We start from the raw sequence: 22,793 nt of genomic DNA on the forward strand, positions 1-22,793 counted from the left end.
ATATCATTTCACTATTTATATTTTTAGTTTAAATTATTTTTTTTAGAATTTTATGAAATAATATGAGTACATGGCCACTTAGTACAACTTACGACATTTAATTACGATTTCGATGAAAAATAATAGAAATAAATTGTTAAAATGTTTGGTTTAGTATTATATAAAGAATTATGACTTTACAATTATGAGTATGAAATATTTCAAATGAAATTTTTACTTCAAAATATTTCAAACTTGAAACTTTTACCTTTCTTGAAATGTTGAAAAATATATTTAAAGTTTTTTTGTAACCTATTTTGGTATTTTTCATATAATCATCACTAGATGGTCACACTTATTTCATACCTTATTAGTGATAGGCAATATTTGATTCCGATCACGATGTAGAGAAGATATAAATACAAGATATTATTATAATAATTATTCTACAATAATTATATTATTGTATAAATATAGTATCTTTCCAGCATATTAACTGTACCTATATTGGGCGAAAGCCCGTGTTGTATTATAATAAATAAATAAGATGGTTACAATTATTGTTCATGTAATTTGTTTATTTGTATAATGTACTATATGTAAGAAATATTTCTACCTATAAAATTTTTTACTTAACACTTAACTAAGTAGACGTGTTTACTGTACCTACTTCCTACTATAGTTTTAAACTAAAATTTGTTTTTTTTATCTTTCATTAATATGAAATATTTCATGACATTTTAGAACCCTAGTTGAGGTGTTTCTATGGAAAACGGAAAACGTGCTATTTATATTTTTAATAAAAATTGAGTTATAAATCGATTATTATGGAAAAAATTGCGATAAATCGTTTAGTACCTACCGTTATTTTTTGTCAAAATGAACTATCCCATAGCTTAAATTAAGCTTAAACTTCTAGGTACTTTTTTTTTAAAACGTGTTATATCCAATAGATATTTTTCCAAAGCATGATATTTTCTGTGCTAAATCATATGTCATACTTCTCATATTTTTCTAAAACGTATATATCCGTAATTTTTAGATTCTGAGTAGTGAGTGGAACGATGAATGTATTGATTTTACAATGATGTGTGTTTTTTTTTTATTTTTTTATTTTTTTTTTTAATTTTTTATTTTTTTTTGTGTCTGTGTACACGAGAAGTAGTCAAAATAATGCTTCGATTTTCGACTTCAGTATCTTGTTCGATTGGAAAGTGAATATCGTTGGTGCATTGGGGAGGTCAAAATTTAAAATTCTCAGTAATTTTCAAAAGCACCAAGAAAAACCAAAGAAAAATTAAGGAAAAACGGGAATTTTTACGCAAAATCGATTTTTCACAAAATTGAATTTGGTTTTTGGTGTAACTTTAAAAAAAATGACCGTAGATACATGAAATTTTGACTGAATGTTTATATTAGCATTTTCTATACACCATAACATTTAAAAAATATTTTGACTTATTTTGAACTCTTTACGGACATTGTCAGTTTTCATTTTTTTTTAGTTTTTTTTCTAAAAATATCAATAAAATTTATTTATTGATTAAAAAAGCTTGAAAATTTAATAGAAGGCTCCAAGTTTATTGTTTCAAAGGCAGATGAAAAATATTAAAAATCCTTAGTCACAGTTTTTTTTTATAAGCATTTAAAGTTCAAAAATTGAAAAAATATGGAAAAATCACGAAAATTAGCAAATTATTTTGAGTTAAGAATTCGTAAAAATTTTTCTTTTTAAATCTAAGATTTTAAAATGTAATACAAGATTCCTTATAGGATAATCTACCTTTATCAAAAAAAAAAATGTCTATAAGAAACTCAAATTAAATTTTTATGAGCGTTTGAAATTCATATTTTTACAACATTTGGTATTTACTCGATTTCTTAAGTAACGATTTTCTTATTTTGTTGTAATTAAAAAACGAATGACTGTAGAAACTTGAAAATTTCACTGAATGCTTATATTAGCATTTTCTATATACGATAAAATTTTGAAAATAATTTGACTCTTTTTGAGCTGTTTACGGACATTGTAAGTTATCAATTTTTTAAATTTTTTTTTTCTATAAATATCAATAAAGTTTTATCTATTGGGCCAAAAAGTGTAAAAAATTAATACAGGGCTCCTGATACATTGTTACAATAGCAGTTGAAAAATATTACAAATACATAGGCACAATTTTTTTTTATAAGCATTTGAAGTTAAAATCTTGAATTTTGAAGACAAAATTTATCAAATTTAAAATTGAATAATTATTTTGTAGTTAAAAATTTATAAAATGTTCAACTTTTATATCTAAGGATTGAAAATTTAAAACAAGATTCCACGTAAATATTTAATTCTGTTATCAAAAAATCTACAAAATACATTTACACAGCTTATTTTTATAGTCATTTTAAGTTCAAATTTGGACGAAATTACATATTAAAAAACCTAGGATAACTATTTTAGTTATTTTGTTGTGATTGTATGATATTATTCGTGGGTACTTGAAACTTCTAAAGTATACTATTATATATCTATGATTTTACCACGGTTTTTTGTTGATGTATAACGCGTTATAACTTATAAGTACCTAATAGATATTATGATATGATTAATTTGGAATTTATTATAGGTACCTAATATAATATATTATATGTCTTATACCTAGACTAACATACCGTCTCCGCTCAGAATAGTTTTTCTTATACAATGATATTATATCATTGAATTCAAATTTAATACCATCCATTACAGACAGTGACCCACTTGTAACCTACTGTACAGCAGAGCGAAATCCACTTACCCACCTTTTTTTATTTAAATTTATGAACTCGTTTAAATAATTATTCCAAAAAATACAATTATAATGATAATAATAAAACTAAAAACTATACAAAAATGTTTTACTCTTATTTTTAATGTGATATTTGAGCTTGTACTTCTTTTACTAATAATGAAAAATCTGGTTGATGTTTGGTGGTTCCAATCCTCAAAATTGAATGAAGGTGTTCATCCGTAAGTCGCGATCTATGAACCAATTTTGTTTGTTTCATCATAATTTATAGACCATTTTTCATTAAAAATTCGGCAATCATCATTATATTTGCGTTTTTTTCTGTCTGACATTTTCATACGGAAACTTAACAATTAAATATCGATATTACCCGTGTACTTAAAATAATGTACTGATCAAACTAATGGTGTACCTACGATGTGTACCTCAATTCATAATCTTTTCAATAGACAATAAAAGATAAGAAAACAAGTCCAATATATAGGAATTTCTGTACTTTTATAGTTTGTGGCTCACTTGAAGGTAATGGCTTACTAAAGTGGCCCGCCAAAGGAAAAAGGTTGGGAATCACTGCTCTTGAGCTGTAGCGAGGCGTGAGGTTTTTGTTGGGAAACACTGAATTTTTAGAGAAAAATAGAAATTTTTCTATTTTTGGTCTTAGAAAATAAGTCAATGACATTGTCAATAATTAATTTCGTCACGATAGCGCGGCGTGACAATGCGACGGCGACGTATATTGTGGACCAAGGTAATTATTACGAACGGTGAGATTTGTCTCAGCGTGTACATAGTAAACCCCACTCATATTAACATTTCCCCTGTACCCGCGCACCCATGTTTGCGAGACATTGGTCGCAACGTCTATTAGATTTAGATATAATACAATACTTGGAATGACCCGTATCGCCGGCTCGTACGCACGGCCGTACTCTTGCGCTTCTAATCTATTTAAGAATTCTATAACTGTACAACACTAGGTACAGCGAAAAACCGATCTTAACAAATACTGAAACTTACATCATATATTTTAATATTTTATAAAACAAAATAATAATTAGGTATTTATTTGTCCCGTGTTTTAATTTCTAAGTGGAGAGACATTATTGTCTCTTTGTCTTCTATGACGCTTCGCTACTGCTCTGGAGTTAAATCATACACGTACGTACAAACAGCACGGGGTCCGCGATCTACCGCAGGTAGATTTCCTACCTGATAATATGCCTACTGCTGCAAACCAGTAATTTTATTCCGGCCAACGGAAAAGTTAAGACAAGTTTTGAATACCATACACCGAATATTAAATAACGAATTGAACAACGTTTGAGTCATTTAGAGTTGATACATTTAACGGGAATCGAAGTACACGGGATAAGCTAGTTTAATATGATATACAATAAAAAAGCTAGTAAGATAATGGTGGTGGGTATAAATCATTAAATACCTTTGATGTACCATTTATACAACTGGCTCATTTTGTGTACAAATTGTTTGGTACAGTAGAATGCTATCATTATTTATTTTAAATACCTACATGAAATTTGTATTTTGTAATACCTATTACATAATATTAAAATAACATGTGCTATCATATTTATTTAATTTATTTATATTTCTTATTCTAATAAAAATAAATAAATTTACATAATAATAATTGTTAGCAACAAATTATTTTTTTTCTAATTAAGCCGAGTTAGTATGTGTTAATTGTAAGGGCCGAGGCACTGTGTGAGCAGGGTCGTAATACTATCCAGAGTACTGTTTTTCTTATATTTAAAATCCTGACCCGAGTATTAACCGTTCTTACGTAAAAAGTTTTAATGCTAACATAATATAAATTTGTTCATTACTGATAAGGGATAGGTACTTTACTTATATCTAGAATACTAGTGATCCACTTGTAACCTACTATAAGGCAGAGCGACATTCGCTTATACCCACTTTTTTTTTATAGAATTGTAGAACAGCTGATTATCATGCTGATTGCAACACATAAATAAATGGACTTAAGAATTAAAATTGTCAAGTATATATAAAGATTTAATTAAAAATAAACAATCGCCTAAGTCAATCAAAAAATTTGAACGATTAAAAAGGACTTAATACCGAAATTAAGGTAATTGTTACTAACTATTGTTATGATTAATGATCATGTTAGTGTTAATGTATAATCTATATATATAAAGAAAAGTGTACATTACCAATAATCAACGCAGAGCCGAACCTTTTTGAGTTATCGACTTGAAATTTCAAGGATAGATTTTTATAATAATTTCATCGGGCACTAAGAAAGGATTTGTCGAAATTTGCATATTAAAGAGGTGCTCAAACGGGGATCTTGAGGTTCACGATGGGAATTGGAAATTTTATTTTTATTTATTTTTTAAATAGTTGCCATTGGTTACAGTCTACAGTAGAAATTAGTATTTATTTATTATTGGTTTCCGTTGGTTATTTGGGCAGTTCAGGTACAAGCTAGCACCAATTCAAATTATTGAACATTGCAGCAAGTTACACCCAAAAACAGTTGAACAATCATAACTTTTTTAAGTTGCAATTTTTTACGGACAACGGAGTGCACGGGTTCAGCTTGGTATGAATGTTTGTGTGTAGATTAAACTTCTGGGAAGAAGACAGACTAATTTAGGAATGGTTTAACTTGGTTTTTTTTTATTCATCTGATATAAGTAGTTATGTTAGGTTAGGATTTTGTAGTAATTTATGTAATTGATTATATTAATGCACCATAGGTGGAATACGACAAACTTGGTATAATTTTGATACTTTAGAGTTAAATCATACACCTACGTACAAACAGCACGGGGTTCGCGATCTACTGTAGGTAGATTGCCTACCTGATAATATACTGCTGCAAATCAGAATTTTTATTCGGGAAAACGGAAAAGATAAGATAAATTTTGAACACCAAACACCAATTTATAATAACGAATTGTACAAAGTTCGAGTCATATCAGTATCTTATTGAAGTATTATCTAAATTCCCGAATAAGACGTAGTGAATTGTCAACTATTTATTAGATACTGATACTATTTAATTTACATAAAACAAAATATTTTGTCATAAGCATCATCTTACTTTATTTGAATAGTTCCATTCTCATTTCTTTTATGAATATTTTGTTGTTTTATTTGCGAAATAGCAATCTTCTTAACAGTGTTGTCATCTTGTTTAACTTTTTGACTAAAAAATATAAATAACAATATAATTAGATCAGAGTATTTTTTATTCTCAACTTATCAAAGAATGTAAGGTTTTTATAATAAAAATTTTCATTATTATTATCTTTTTATAGTGTATGTAAAGAAGAGTTCATTAAATGCTGTGATTAGTGGTTAAACAATTTTTTTGAAGTAAAATTAACTGTAAGCAATACTGGCATCCATTATAATGGTACCTATGAAATAAATTGAGAACACAAATTAAGATAGTATCTTATTGAAGTATTATCTAAATTCCCGAATAAGACATAGTGAATTGTCAACTATTTATTAGATACTGACACTATTTAAATTACATAAAACAAAATATTTTGTCATAAGCATCATCTTACTTTATTTGAATAGTTCCATTCTCATTTCTTTTATGAATATTTTGTTGTTTTATTTGCGAAATAGCAATCTTCTTAACAGTGCTGACTTCTTGTTTAACTTTTTGACTAAAAATATAAATAACAATATAATTAGATCAGAGTATTTTTTATTCTCAACTTATCAAAGAATGTAAGGTTTTTATAATAAAAATTTTCATTATTATTATCTTTTAATAGTGTATGTAAAGAAGAGTTCATTAAATGCTGTGATTAGTGGTTAAACAATTTTTTGAAGTAAAATTAACTGTAAGCAATACTGGCATCCATTATAATGGTACCTATGAAATAAATTGAGAACACAAATTAGGATAGTATCTTATTGAAGTATTATCTAAATTCCCGAATAAGACATAGTGAATTGTCAACTATTTATTAGATACTGACACTATTTAATTTACATAAAACAAAATATTTTGTCATAAGCATCATCTTACTTTATTTGAATAGTTCCATTCTCATTTCTTTTATGAATATTTTGTTGTTTTATTTGCGAAATAGCAATCTTCTTATCAGTGCTAACTTCTTGTTTAACTTTTTGACTAAAAATATAAATAACAATATAATTAGATCAGAGTATTTTTTATTCTCAACTTATCAAAGAATGTAAGGTTTTTATAAAAACAATTTTCATTATTACTATCTTTTAATTGTGTATGTATAAGCAATAAGCCTTTGAAAATCTCTTCAAGGATTGCATCAACTTATTTATGTAGTTATTTAATATAATAAAATCTACTATTTAAAAATGACAGTTGCTTTGTAGCATGGTTCTCCCGCAAAATTATAAAGAATAAACTCCGGTCTCCAGAAAATTGAGCAATGAAAAAAGAGTACCCATGATGTCATTTATGAATTCTTACACAGATGTTTTAAAATTATTTTGTATGAAACAACCACTAGACCCTAATAAAAATCTGTGTTGTTTACATGAATTGTGTTATTGATTTTCTCTATTTAGAATTTTAGATGTGTACCTAAGCTAATTTGTCCATGTTAATACACTTAAACCAAAGTACAACAAATGCAGTATTCAATTCACCATCGGTTAGATTTGTCCACAAAGCGCACCTAATTTACACCAACTGTTTAAAAATTATTCAGTATTTTATAAAAACAATTTTTAAACAAAATAAACTGCACTGTTGCAACTGTTCATAATTTATCTTCTCTGATTAACTGTTGGTTATGAAATTTCAATAGGTGATCACAATTTACAAGTGATATTTTTAATATTTATTGAATACACGAATATTCTTGTTTCTAAATAAAACAAATATAAATTTACCATTGTAAATAATTTTTATGTAAAATACTGGGAAACTTAAATATCACTGCTATCTTGATGTATAAATTAATTAAGATATTTCTTAATTAGGTACTTTAAAATAAGACTATACGTGTAAAAATATTATCCATCAAAAAAGTCATGTTATATTACACCAAAGACCAAGTAATGAGTTTAATAATCCCTATTTCAAAAAAAAACTAACGATAGACAAAATGAGAAGAATTCTGAACCATTAGCTTGCTATCCTATGCCTCTAAAATATTTACAGATATATGTTTCGGTGTAACTATATTATATACTGAATTTGTGTCAGAATTTTGTTTCATCTTTGATTATTATCTGCAACGATTACAAGATAACCAGTGATGTGTCGCTAGCACGCTGTCAGGCTCAAAGATAGCAATCAACAATGAAACAAAAAAAAAAAACCATAATATTTTGTGTTATCAAAATTCAAACATTTTCTAAAATGGACCATACAATGGACTATTTGGGAATCTCTGTATAATATTTTTAATAAAGTATACTCACTTTGAATTTAAATGTTCCATATTGTTCATCTAAAATGTTGATCACTAAAAATGTTTTATTTCAAAAAATTAATAAGACCATTGAGTATATTATTTGATAGAGAAACAATGTATTATAAAATATGTCCTATGTTCCCGGGGAGGCGGTAAATAGTGGCACATGGAAAACTTTGTGGCGAACAGTGTAGTAATTCTACCTATTAATAATTATTGTACACAATCACCAGTGTCAAATTAATCATTATAATAATCTTTTATATACCATAAAGTAGAACAATGAATTATTATGTCAAACAATAAAATACGAGTTATAATGTAATATTATTTAATATTACCTATTAATAAATAAAATAATATTGTTAGTGACTGGTAGTGTGTTTCGTTGTCAATGAACTAATATTTAGCATATCATATAATATCGAACATTGTTTCTCTATGCAATATATAATGAAAACATTTATATATAATATTATAAAATGTAATAATAAGTATACTATATACACTATACCTAGTAATATTAAAAAGTATAATTTTACTTTCAGCAGCGGATATTTTTATAGTTTGATTTTGAAATATCTGTAAAAAAAAATTGTGCATAATATGTATATTTGATGTTTATAAGAACAACTTATAATAAACTTTGCGTTAATTTGTGAAGCCTTGAAAATTAGATAGATTTTTAACCAAAAAATAATTTACAAATTTTAGTAATTTTGTCAATATTTCAACATGAAATAACTATAAAAGTAATTACGCCTAAAGTGATTCTAGAGCATTTTAAAATTGCCAAAAATACATAAACATTTAAAGTTTTAGTTTTGACAAAATTGTATAGTTAATAACATTTTAAACGAAACATACCAATATTTTAGTTATGTTGTAGATTTATACCATATTAAAAAAATATTAATTATAGGAACTCGATACATTTCACAATAATTGTGAATATTATTTATTGCATACAAAATAACAATTATAAAAATCATAACATTTTAGACTAATTTTAAGCTTTTTGTACCATTATTCCTATTCTTATCGTTCTATGGTGTACAGAATTAACTTATAAGTTTATAATAATTAATAATGTAATATATTATGAAATATATTTTTTTTCATAAAAAGTTTAAGATACTGTACAACTAATAGACATATAAATTACTAATAACTAATAAATAATAAAAATATACAGGCACGGATACAAGGGGGAGGGGCTATAGGTGCTGTAAGCCTTAGGTACTTAAAAATATTTCACTATTGCCTACGTAATTATATAATATATATTATATCCAATAAAAAGTAATTTTGTTGTTAAGTATTATTGTTTTAAAATTATATATGCGTGTATGATAAATATTTTATACACTATAAAAACTCAAAACTTAAAATCTTTGCTTTTACGTATCTACTTGAAGTAATTTTTTTCATCTGGCCCCTGCCTTTATTAATTTCTAGATCCGCGTCTGACAATATACATAATATTATATAATAAACTATTATCTAATCATAGGCTGACAGATTACTGAGAATCATTTCCATTTGAATGGTTCATCGTTGAATTCAAATTTAACATACCCATTACAGTAACCTACTCAATAATAGGATACATTTGAAATCTAGTATAAAACAGTGCGACATTTATGGTTTTTTTTAAATATTTAAGTATAAAAATCTGCATTTACAAAAAAATAACTTGAAACCTAATAAATTATTATCACTATAGGTATTAAAATTTAAATCACTTTATTACCTATAACTTTTTATGAATTAAAATTTAATTTATTGACAGTTAAATGTTTAATCTGGGGGCCAATTCTTGAAAGTAGTAGAACAATATTCGTATACAAACCATTCTACTGGTAGATATTCTACTCCCACCTAAAAACCGTATTCTTGAACGCCAATAGAATAATTGGTAATAAGTTCTATTACCAACGTCGTTTAAGAATATTATTCAAATGGTGCAAAATGGCAACGTTGCAATGCCGTCCGTTCATTATTCGAAATTTGTATGTGCATGCGCAGTTATTAGTGAAAATTTAAAATACAAAATAATATTTAATTATTACGCTCTTTCAACTCTTTGTGTTTGTAGCGACCATTCCGTTCTCGATCCCTGTGTCTCTCTTTGTTTTTCTTCTGTTTTTTTTTTTTTTTTTGGCTGATGGCGAAGAATTGATGAGACAGTCACAAAAAAAAGCTTTGGTGGAACTTATGGAAAACCCCCCGATCTTAGGAAAGGCAAGTTTTTCACAAATTTTACCCTGGCAATAGCAAAAAAAATGTGGGTGGAATGCCAAACTATGCTAAACAGCATCCTCGGACTGGCCAAAGAATGACAATGGCGAAATGTAATAATTGATACTTTATATTTGAAGTTTGTATTATAATATAAATATTGATAAAACAAACAGAAATTCTAACATAAGATATTAAGAAAATATCTAATATAAAAATATTTACCCCATAATCAAATTTCACTGTAGGTACATGTTTAAGAAAATAGCTCTAGTATTAATTTAAATTAAACATTTAAAAAATTTTAAAAATAAATAACGTTAAGTCGGTATTGGAATAGTTCCGAATTCCGTATAATATGATACTCCTACACAACTTAATTTAACAATATTTACACAAAGATTTAAACAATAATATCCTATATCAATATAATTTAGATAAAAATGCACAATAACTAAGAATTTCTCAACATGTATAGATATGGTAAAATCTATGTCCAATTTGAGCTCATTGTCATAAAATCTCTCATATAACAATTTACAGTAATCGATCCTTTAATAATAAGACAAATGTATTCCTTCTATTGTCAATGAATTGTAGGTTAAAGGCTCTAAATTGTAATCAATGGATTACTCATATTAATATAATGATATTAAATTTTTAAATATATATGCCCTAGTTTAGGTATAAACTATAAATATATTGGTAATTATTAACTAAATAAATCATATTATGTTGCAAAATATTTAAGTACCATGATGTTTGCATGATGTTTGTAGGGACTGGCTTTACCATTAAAAAATATAGTAGTTGCCATTTGAAAAAATAAAGTTGATTTTGCTAATGGTATACCTGCGTGTTTCAAAATTTTGAAATTGTTATAAAAAAATTGCCTGTTAAAAATAAAGAAACGCGTCTTTTTTTCTTTAACCAAATTCTATGTCATCGATCCATAATTGTGAAAAACCCCCGAATTCAATGACATAAGATACACCCTGTATACTTGCTTATAGATTGGTAGTGTATTTTAAATTTTTTAATAACTTTAATACAAAATATTAAATCAAGGACACTTAGTTATATTCCTAATGTGATGAACTAAATACATTTAATTTAAATTATCACAATATGTAATAGACCGATTTACGATAAACTCAATTTTAATTTTTCTAAAAAATTACATTTAATATGGTTAACTGTTATTATTATTAGTATATTATACTGTTACATTATATTTTAACATTGATATATTTGTACCATTTACATAACTATTGACAATGTTTAACTAACTTCCATAAAAATACACAATAGATAAATATAATATATGTGTGTGAATAAATAGAGAGTATACTATGTATATAATACAAATGTGATTTTAAGTAATTGGTATATTTAGTAAAATAAGTGAGGTTGATTATGAGTTATAAAATAATAAATATACTGTAAATAATTGATGGCAGTTCAAATTATTAATATACTTATAATTATTTATATTACTATAAATATTTAATAAAAACAAAATTATGATTAATTTAATTAATCTTAATAAAAATAATGTCTGGGGACAATTAGTTTGTCCCCGACAACGCCATAATAATTTCTATCAGCAAGTGGAAGATATCTACTGTTGTAAATTGGAACATGACGGATAGGATATATGCTTACTGCCTGGTGTACATGTTGTAGTAAGAACACATTTTTAATTCAATAATATTGTCAAATATATTAACTAAATATTTTGATAGAACTATGGAAATAATACATTACATTTTAATTTAATATAAATTCTTACATTTATTTATTTCTTTCAATATTTTAGGTAGGGCTCGTGCTCGTGTGCCCACTGCTACTTGCATAATAATATATTATACCTAATCAAATTTAAATCAAACACAAGAATCAACCAATCGATACATTACATAAAATATAAACTCACATTGATTTCCTTAAATTGCTATTGAAGTGTGTTGCAATTTTCAATCCATGAATCTTTTCTGTATCTCAAGGATAGTTATATTATTTTCATGTGCACCTAAGTGTACAGTCATATACTGTTGTAAAATCTGTAAAATTATATAAAATTCAATAACAGCAACTCATTCAGTATTAAAGCAATACACGACGATATAATATGGTATACATTCAAAATACAGTTTTGAAAATTAGGACAGTAGCTGAGATGAATCTGTTATTTCCTACAATTTAATGTAGTACACTTTTGAAAAACGTTATGATATTTTGTATTAAATTACTTTATTATGCTGCCCTGATATCCAGATGTATAAATGAATAGCCAGTGAATATTAGAATCAAATTAATTTATTTAACATATTCATTAAATATTCTTAATATATTATTATAAAATTATGTCACTGTAGTTTAGATATCAATGAATAGTATATTATGTAATTATTATGTATGTATAATTGTATATTTATTCTATATATATGCATAGTTTATGCTCATTTATATTAAATTGTAATAATCATGGAATTATATGGAAAAATATATTCATGGTTATAATTGTTAACAATTGTATTATTGCAATAATATACCATGGTTATGTTAGGTCGATTAAACAATTTGTACGTGATAAGGTCGTTTTTTTTACTTTTGACTGTTACAGTTGACAGTTGTGCTACAGTACATTTAACGTGTTTTAACGAATGTTTGATGAACAATTATTACATAGTATATTCGTTCATTATTTAAAGTCCATGTTATTCCTGTTTTAGGTTATGTCATTACCCTTTTTACTATGCGTACCGCGCGGTGAAAATACTAAAATCTATTGTTATTTGTTTTGTTTTGTTCATTTTTATTCCTTCAAGCCTGCGACTTGCGAATATCTCCTATAGTACCATCTGCCTCGTTTGTTCACTAATCCACGTGGTTCATATTTCAACTTTTCTATATAGTAAGTATTTTTTAGCATCATATCATTTATTTTACATTGAAGTGGGGACTCGATTTTAATAATTTTTAATTTTTTTGTCTGACGACAAGGGCACCCATTAAGGAGTGCAAGGGTCACATGTTACCCCCTAGACAAATGTGTAAGTATAGTAATTTTTTTTAATTGTAAATAATAAACTACTTTTATTGATGATATTATACTTCCGTTATTTAATAAGAGCAATTTTGTTGGTTCCTAGCTTTTTTTAATGATATTGTTACCTTCCTAGGTTTTGATTGATGGGCTCCCTTGTCTGACAATATATCTTATTATATTACCTATAATATTGTAAAAAACAATACCTACCAAATAATATTTATTTTCCAACAAAAGATTACAATTTATACTTAATACTTAATTTAAACAGTTGGTCACTTTCAAGCCAAAATCTGTGTGAAAGTGAGAGTTGTTATGCTGCTAATAAAAAGTTAATATACATACACATGTAAAAAAAAGTGTAAAATAAATAAATAATATACTAGTAGGATGCATTCATAGTCATGGTGGTTATAGCATTTTGTTTAATTATTTAGTCTGATGAAACTACACATTACTGTTATTCCTTTAAGGCCAATATCTCATTCCAGTATAGGTATAATATTTTATTAATATTTATTAATACCCGTAATGTAATGTATTTATGTAATATATAAAATAAATCAATTTAATAATTAATAATTGGTATACTAATTAAAGGGTACATATAGTAGATGGCATATGTCCCCATATGAAAGGTAGAATATCAGCAGTAGCTGACATATTACAAGAATACCCATAACAGGTATCAAGTACCTAGCTAGATAGTAGGTAATTTGGTGGTAAAGATTATAAATTATAATATTATAATCTTTGAGATTGCTTCAATATTATTGTAGTTCACATTAAGTAGATTCATACATATTACACATAATTATTAGTGTTGACAAACAACTTAGTTTTTATTTTTTTTTATTTGTTTAAGATTCTGTTAATGTACCTACCTATTCTGGTACCTATTATAATCTTAGGAAAATATGAATGGTGTAATTGTGTGAGTAACTACTATATTAACTATTTTTCTTAGTTAAGCATATTCTAAAAGAAGCGCATCAGCAAATTTAGTCCTACTAATTTATAATTAGATACAGATAGTATTTTACCTGTGTAACTTGTGAGGAACTTTCAAAAATCCAAAATATGTATAAAGTAATGCAATTTAATTAGAAATTATAGGTACATAATAATATAATTCCTAGGCAATAAAAGTTTATGATTGTATATTTATTTAATTTATTAATTAATTATTATTAGATAAATTTACTTATACAATCTGACAATCATTAATACAGCCAAATTTATATTCATGAACAAATTTAATTTCAACATTTTGTAAAATATATTAATTATACTATGAACATTTAAAAACATTACTGGTCATTACTGAGTTTTAATTTCATTATAATTGGTGTTGTTTTTGTTATGCTGTATCTACATATTATGTACCTACTTAACAAGTTAATAACTGATTATTGAATGGGTACACTAAAATAAAATAGACACACTTAAACAAATACCAATTAACATCAAAATTAAATAACCTTAAAAACCTTAAATCCTAGTAGTATAATTTAAAATATAATTTTTTTTATTATTTCATTATCTTTTCAACTTAAAAATATCCTATGTGTAGTATGTTAAATCACTTGTTAAAAAATGTTGATACAATTTTCCAACATACACTATATTATAGTTTCTAATCTATTTTAATTATTATTTATGAATAAAACGTTTGATAAAATTATAATTTTTTTCCCTAGCATAAACTTCAAAATGTCTAAAAAATACTCCAGACAGCATTATAATCGATTAATTAGAAATCGTTTGAATATTATCAAAAGCTTACATGCAAATGTAGAAATTGAATCTGAACCATCCTCTTCAATTGAAATTGCATCTATACAAACTTCTTCTAAAAATGAGCCACAAAATGAGTTAATGGATAATAATATATCTTTTTCAAATAATTCTGTAAATCAAAATGTAGAAGAATGTGAATTAAATTCCCTTGAACATTACGAACAAATTAATAATATGGAACATAGTGAGGACAATAGTGAATCTAGCTTTGATTGTAATACTATAGCAGCTGATGACAAATCAGATGGCGAAGAAAATGAATATGAAAAGATTTTGAATATTAATTCAGTTGAAGTAATGTCCCATGATCTTCATAGTTGGGCAGTTAAACATAGAATACCTCATGTTGCATTAAAAGATCTGCTATCAATATTGAGGAAAAGTGCTGATTTTTCTATGTTACCTAAAGACCCTAGAACATTTCTACAGACTCCTAGGAATACAATAATTCATAATGTCAATCCTGGTCATTATTGTCACATTGGAATAATAAATGGTTCAAATAATTTGTTTAAAAACAGAGTAGACACCATTCTTAAAGTAATAAGATTAGTAATTAATATGGATGGACTTCCATTAAGTAAATCATCCGGAAGTCAGCTTTATCCGATTCTAGGTATGGTAAAAAACTGTAATGAAAATAGTATATTTCCAATCGGAATATATCATGGTTATGAAAAACCTTCAGATTTTAATGAACTATTGTATAAATTTGTTGAAGAAGCAGCTGACATTTCTGGGAAGTCCATTATAGTTTGTGGTAAAGAAACAATTTTTGAGATAGAAATGTTACTTTTTGATGCAGTTGCCAAATCTAGTATTCTTTTTATAAAAGGTCACGCAGGTTATTCTTCATGTTCAAAATGTACACAAGAAGGTATTTATTTTAATAGATGAGTATGTTTTCCAGATATAGATTTTACAAAGAGGATATGATGATTTTATTGCACAAACTCAAGAAGATCATCATATTGGTCGAACTACCTTAGAAAAAATTCCAAACCTTGATTTGGTTGATAAAATACCACTCGATTATATGCATCTCATATTATTAGGAGTTGTAAAGCGTTTATTAGTAGGAACTTGGATTTTTGGATATCCTCCTCATAAGTTATCAAGTTATCAAGTTAACCTCATATCTACAAAACTAATTTCTTTAAAAAAGTATATACTTTGCTAGAAAGCCTAGGTCATTAAAAGAAGTAAAACAATTTAAAGCGACTGAATATAGACAATTTTTACTATACACAGGGCCGATAGTTTTAAAAGGAATTCTAGATTCAACAAAGTATGATCATTTTATAACATTACAAACTGCTATAACTATTTTGTTATGTCCAGCTTGGAATTATCTAATCAATTTCAGTGAAGAACTTTTGAAACATTTTGTGTTGAGTTGTAAAATTATTTATGGTACTGAATTTTTAGTACATAATGTTCATAATTTACTACATTTATATGATGATGCTAGAAGGTTTGGGACATTGGACTCTTTTAGTAATTTTGGATTTGAAAACTATTTACAAAAACTAAAAAAACTTGTAAGAAAACCTAATAATATTTTATCACAAATTATGCGACGTCTATCTGAAATAAGTAATGCAGAAACATCACCAGTTAACAATGAAAATAATGAACTTAGCTATACATTTGGGAAAGAACATAATAATGGTATCTTAATAGATGATTGTATCTCACCCCAATATCAAGAAATTCATTTTCCTAACTATAAACTTGATCTTACTAAAAGAAATTGTTGTTGCAAACTCAAATGTGGCGCAATTGTTGAAATATCTAACTTTGCATATAGTCCTCTATCAAAAGAAACCATGGTTATTGGAAAACAATATTCAACAATTGAAAATTTCTTTAATAAGCCATGTGATTCTTCTGTGATCAATGTACATATTGTCAAACACTTGAGTACACATTTTATGACTTGGCCAATAAGTCATATTTGTAAAAAACTAGTAAGGTTATCTTATGAATCATATTGGGTAGTATTTCCTTTATTACACACACCATGAATTGAATTGCTCGAGTGTACAAATTAAAAACATTAATCCTAATATAATATACTGTATTGGCAATACCATAGTTCTGTAAGATATGTATATAATGTGTATATTGCATTTTATATTATTTAACACATGTTTTAATCATAAATATTATATTATAAAAGTATATAATAGATATACATTTTAAATACTTAATACATTTTTTAAACTAATTTTTTTAAGTGATACACAGGACAGTAATAATATATTATACACAGGATAGTTTATTAAATTTTTATGTTTATTCTATGATTCTAGATACTATTACATATCATATTACCTATTCTAAATAAAAATGAGTGAGCCAAATAACATAGGTTGGTATATTGTAAAATTTCTTGATGAAGATACTATTGAAGCTGTGCCAAGTAATTGGTTGAAGAATTTTGAAAACTGTGTATGGCCTTTATATACAGAAAAAAATAAAATGGCTGCTGCAATTAAACAAAAAGAAAATCCAAAAGATGATTGGACAAGTCATAAAATATTTATGATGTCAAAAAAAAGAATAATGAATTTTCAACAAGCAATGCGTTTAGCTCATAAAGCCACCATAGATTCAGAAGTATCAACTATGGAAGATGATCCTCAAGAAATATCAATGAAAATAAAATCTAGAATTTCTAAACCTAACCCAAAGTATTCAATATCTGATAGTGAGGAAGACATTCCTCAAACAAAAATAAATAAAACTAAAACCAGGTTAAAAATTCCAGACTTTCCTCAGTTATCTGGTCAGTACTTTATTACTTTTTTGATTTACCTAAATAATTATTATTATTTTTATCATTTCGATATTTTAAATGTAGAATCAATATCTCCTGAGTTACTTCATTTGCATAACAATACTTCTAAGAATATTGCTGAACAGAAATCACATTCAATTGTAAAGAAACGTTTATCTTATGAAATCGATGATGATATATTATCTAATGCTAATAAAAAAAAATAATTATTGATTTCCCAGAAATGAATTCAGGTTTGATATTCTTAATAAAATATATAATATGAGTTTTTAAATAAAATGTATAATGATATTGCTTTTATAGATTTAAGTAGTCATCGTTCTAACGTCTCTAATACTATAATAAATGAACAGGACAAAAACATTAATAACTCGATAACGTTTGATTCTGAAGATTTATTTTCTGATATTATTTTGGATTCAAATGTAGCTGTTGAAACAAGTAATTTTTATTTGAAAATGTTCGTTATTAGAAATAACTGATTATTAATATTAATTTGTTCTTGTGTTGCAAATAATTATAATAAGATTAATCTTATTACTAATAAAAATTCAGCATCATTAGATAATGATTTTCAAATTGATGTGATGAACAGTATTAATGAAAAGTTTAGTGAAGTTCAAGACCACATCTCTAAAGGTATTTAAATTTTCATTGTGTGAATTTTTGCACTAAAAGTTTTAAATATTAACATTTAGTGGATGGCATATTTTACATTAAATACTCAATTGTTTTTACTTTGCATACATTACAATCAACCCTGATTTGCTAATGGAAATACCTAGGTACAATGTGTCCTCTCACCTCTGGCTATATTATTGCTATAATATATGTTTAATTTTGTTACTTTGTAATAAAGTGTAGTTTATGTTATACCAAGTGGTTTTTTTATCACTGATATCACCGATCTGATGAGCGGAGAAGTGGACAAACATTTTGCGGGGTAACCCCGTACCACTCCACTCCGCCAATCAAAACTTTAAATACTAATAAGTTATAACTCATAAACTACTCGTCCCAAATTCGATTTTCATGTATCAAAATACTAAGAAAAATATTTTGCTTTGGAATATAAAATTAAAAACCTAATGTTGTCATTCAAAAAAGTAAAAAACTTAAAAAAATTATAAGGATAAAAAATTATATTTTTTAATAAAAACATTGTTTTATATGTGACTTGAAACTGTAAATAAATATTTTCAAAAAAATTGACACTTTTTGAAATAATGAGTGTTGTTTGATAAAAGAATCACCCGGTATAAAAAGGTGTGTTTATAGTTAATTAAATTCATTAAATTAATTAATTAAATTTATAGAAATGCTCTTATTAATAAATTAAATATTCATTTTCTTTAGAAATAAGAACTTATCATAAAGAAATTTCAAGGATACTTATTTCAATAAATTTACGTCACACGGAAATGAACAATTGTTTATTTAATATCCAGAATTTAATTTCAAACACAATTACAGGAGTATCACAAGAAGAAACAAATGAAGATAATAATACATCGTGTAACTCATTTCCCATATCAAGTATAGCAGATTTCAATGAAATAGACCAAAAACTTGACTCTATCAAAGGAATTCAATTATTTTATTTATTGGTAATTTTACATAATATTATGTAGTTTCATTTCTCAAGTGAATCCAATGTGATTCCTGTTTAGCTATATTCAAATGCTAGAAAACACGGGCCAAACTTTTACATATTCTATTAAAACTGTATTTACTTATGAAAACAATTTTGTGGGTTAAAAAAATGGCCTTAGTTGGTGGTAACAGCAAGGCTGAATATATAAGAAGACTTATGAGGAAGACATTAAGCGATGAAGTAGCTGCAAATTTCAGTCTTAAAGGAAAGAAAAAGAAAATGAACTTTCTATCTACAACATCTTCTTATCTTCTTAAGTGTAAGTTATGTTCACTCTTCACTTACTTTGGAATCAAAATAATGTATTTTATGTTATTATAAATACCAAAGTTATTGAAATAATATATATATTTACATAAGTACAACTAGGGTTCATATTGGGGGGGGGGGGGGCAGCCCTTGTCAAAACTATAAAATAAAAATAACCTGTCATCTTCCTCAGACCACCATCACATATAATATTTTATAAATTAATTACTTAAATCATTTTTTTACTAGTCAAATAGGTACTTACATACTTACATACTTACACATGCAAAAAAATATTCCATTAGTCATCATTATGCTATCATATTAATATGAGCATAATTAGTAACAAATATTAAAATCAACAAGGTATATTTTCTTGGGTCCTAAATGGTTTGGTTGGTTGGTGGGCTGAGCCAACCCTAGTTGCACCTATGTATATAAAAATAATATTAATATATTTAAATTATATTTATGCATTTTCTCAATACTAATGAACATTTAAATAAAATATCTCAAATAAAATTTTAAAATTATTATTTTTTTTTCAAGGTGCTATACGATTGAAGTATCCCGACCTCGCTGACAAAAATATTGAAGGAATTCAAGGAGTTTGGGTTTGCTAAAGCTAAGGAACGATTGAAATTTGTGTCAGAAAACATAAGTAAAGCTAATTTTTCAAATAACGACAGTACTACTTAAATTTTTTTTATATATACCTAATACAACAATGTTTATATGAAGTTAATTTTTTTTATAATTTTTTTTTTAAGTTTTTAAAGAGTTTCTTTTAGAGCACTATTCATTGTGTATATTATATAATTTTCATTCCAATGTTGGTTGCATAAAGCTTATAATTTTATAAGTTTTAAACAGTTTTTATTTAGTAATATTAATTTATTTTTTTATTTTTTATTTCACTGTTTGTATTACATTACATTTATATTTATAATTAATAAAGTTGATTACATTTATATTGTTAAACTTAATAAATGAGTTTTAAGTTAGAAATTGTTATTAATTTTAATACATTATATGAATAATTCAAAACTTATATAATGCATATGGTCAATTCGTTTTATACCTATCTACTTTTAATTTAAATTAATCACAAAACTACATGTACAAGACTGTTATGTTTGAAAAGGTTTACAATTTTTGGAATTTTCAGACATCATTCTCAAAATTAGTATGGAAAATTCTGAAATATATATATGTGGGCGGAGAGTCTCTCCCAATAGAGAGGGTTCTTGACCATCACCTCGTTGCTTATAAGCAACTATAGTGACGCCGAGACCGGTGATAGGTGAAGTGTTAGTAACGATGTGTGTGTAACTTTGTGATTTGTTAGTTGTTTTTATATTAAATATTGTGAGTGTAATTGTTGAGTAAGCATTATTGTAACCAGTGTGCCGATTAGTGTAATTAAGTTGTGTCGTTTTACAGAAAGTAATAAAGCCAATAATACCTTGTATACCGTAGTTATATTTTGCCTAACGGATCGCACATATATATACAATTGTATAGGTACTAATTATATATGTACAAGTATTAACTAGGGATAATTTTTGAATATTATACATTTATTTGACAAATATATTCAATGAATATTCATTTCTTGTATTATGAAACTTCTGAAAACATATAAAATGGATGTTTATAGGTGGAACATTTATTTATTCCTATAATCATCTTTGGTGATATATAGTACAAAATCGGATAATCGTAGAATATGCTGTCCATCCTGCGACTATATTCTTGGAATATATCAAGAATAAATTATTGTTAACTGGGCTTAGCAATATAAGCCGTTTTATCCTGAAATACGTATTGGCCATATAAAATAATAAACTTTCCAAATAATAATCATGATTCACGAAGATAACAATTTAGAAACTATTAATTTAATATATTGATGTTACTTCAGAAAAAAAGTTGCAATGTCAGGTAATAACACCGTAACTAGGGTAGTAGGGTAGACATAGAAGTATTATGCAAAAACGCTGTATCTATAAACATATTTACAGCGATTACACTTAGTAAGTGTAAGATGCGGTCTTATACTTAGTACTTCTAATTTACTTTGTTACCTACAGTGTTTTCAAAGAATGATAATTGAGTTAATAGCCTATTCAATATAGTTTTAGGGGTATTTTTTCTACAAATATTGTGTAACATTGATAAACCTATCAGATGCCGTTACTTATTATTAAACTTTTTTCATTTTACAGCTCTCTTACTTAGCAGGGCAGTATGGTACCTAGGTAATATAAACTACTACGAAAAATATTTTCACATACCTATTGTGGCTATAGTTTGTGTCCCGTGACTTGGCTTATAGGTAATAGCATTGATTTTAAATAGGTACTAGTATTTATAATCAATGTTAATAACTAATAAGTATAATTAATAGTACTACCACTGCAACAGGATTTGTTGCACACCGCTTGCGTACGCCCACGAAACGCGTAAACGTGATCTGGTATTTTGGTGGTGGAAATATTGTAAATCGTATTCGGATGGCTGCGACAATTTACTGATGGAACGAAGATATGAGAATCTTGAACGTTCAAAATTTCCAACGATCGAAAGACCATAGACACTCCGACACTCGGCAGCTGGACGGTGAAAGTCTGAAAAGTTGTGGCGATAACCATAAATTGTATTTTATCTCGAACAATGAACAATAAATGCAATTATGCACAGTTTATATCACTATCATGGAGGAAAAATATCATATCAATTTGCCTTAAAATAAACAACAAATTACATTATCACTGTCTGCTGAATTTAAAATTAATTAAAATTTTGTAAGGGGGAT

At 26.3% G+C, this 22,793-nt stretch overlaps 1 protein-coding gene across 1 annotated transcript; it reads right to left on the reverse strand.

Annotated features, from left to right (window-relative positions):
- Positions 1-5,820: 5,820 nt before the first annotated feature.
- LOC103309119 lies at positions 5,821-8,203 on the reverse strand. Its single transcript, XM_016803598.2, has 4 exons — positions 8,184-8,203; positions 6,799-6,903; positions 6,326-6,430; positions 5,821-5,955 (listed from the first exon to the last, which is right to left on the reverse strand). Exons 1-4 carry the CDS (start codon positions 8,201-8,203, stop codon positions 5,847-5,849), a joined length of 339 nt encoding a protein of 112 aa, XP_016659087.2. The 3' UTR covers positions 5,821-5,846.
- Positions 8,204-22,793: the final 14,590 nt, after the last annotated feature.

Source organism: Acyrthosiphon pisum, chromosome A1, assembly GCF_005508785.2.
Source record: "Acyrthosiphon pisum isolate AL4f chromosome A1, pea_aphid_22Mar2018_4r6ur, whole genome shotgun sequence".
Lineage (NCBI taxonomy): Eukaryota > Metazoa > Arthropoda > Insecta > Hemiptera > Aphididae > Acyrthosiphon > Acyrthosiphon pisum.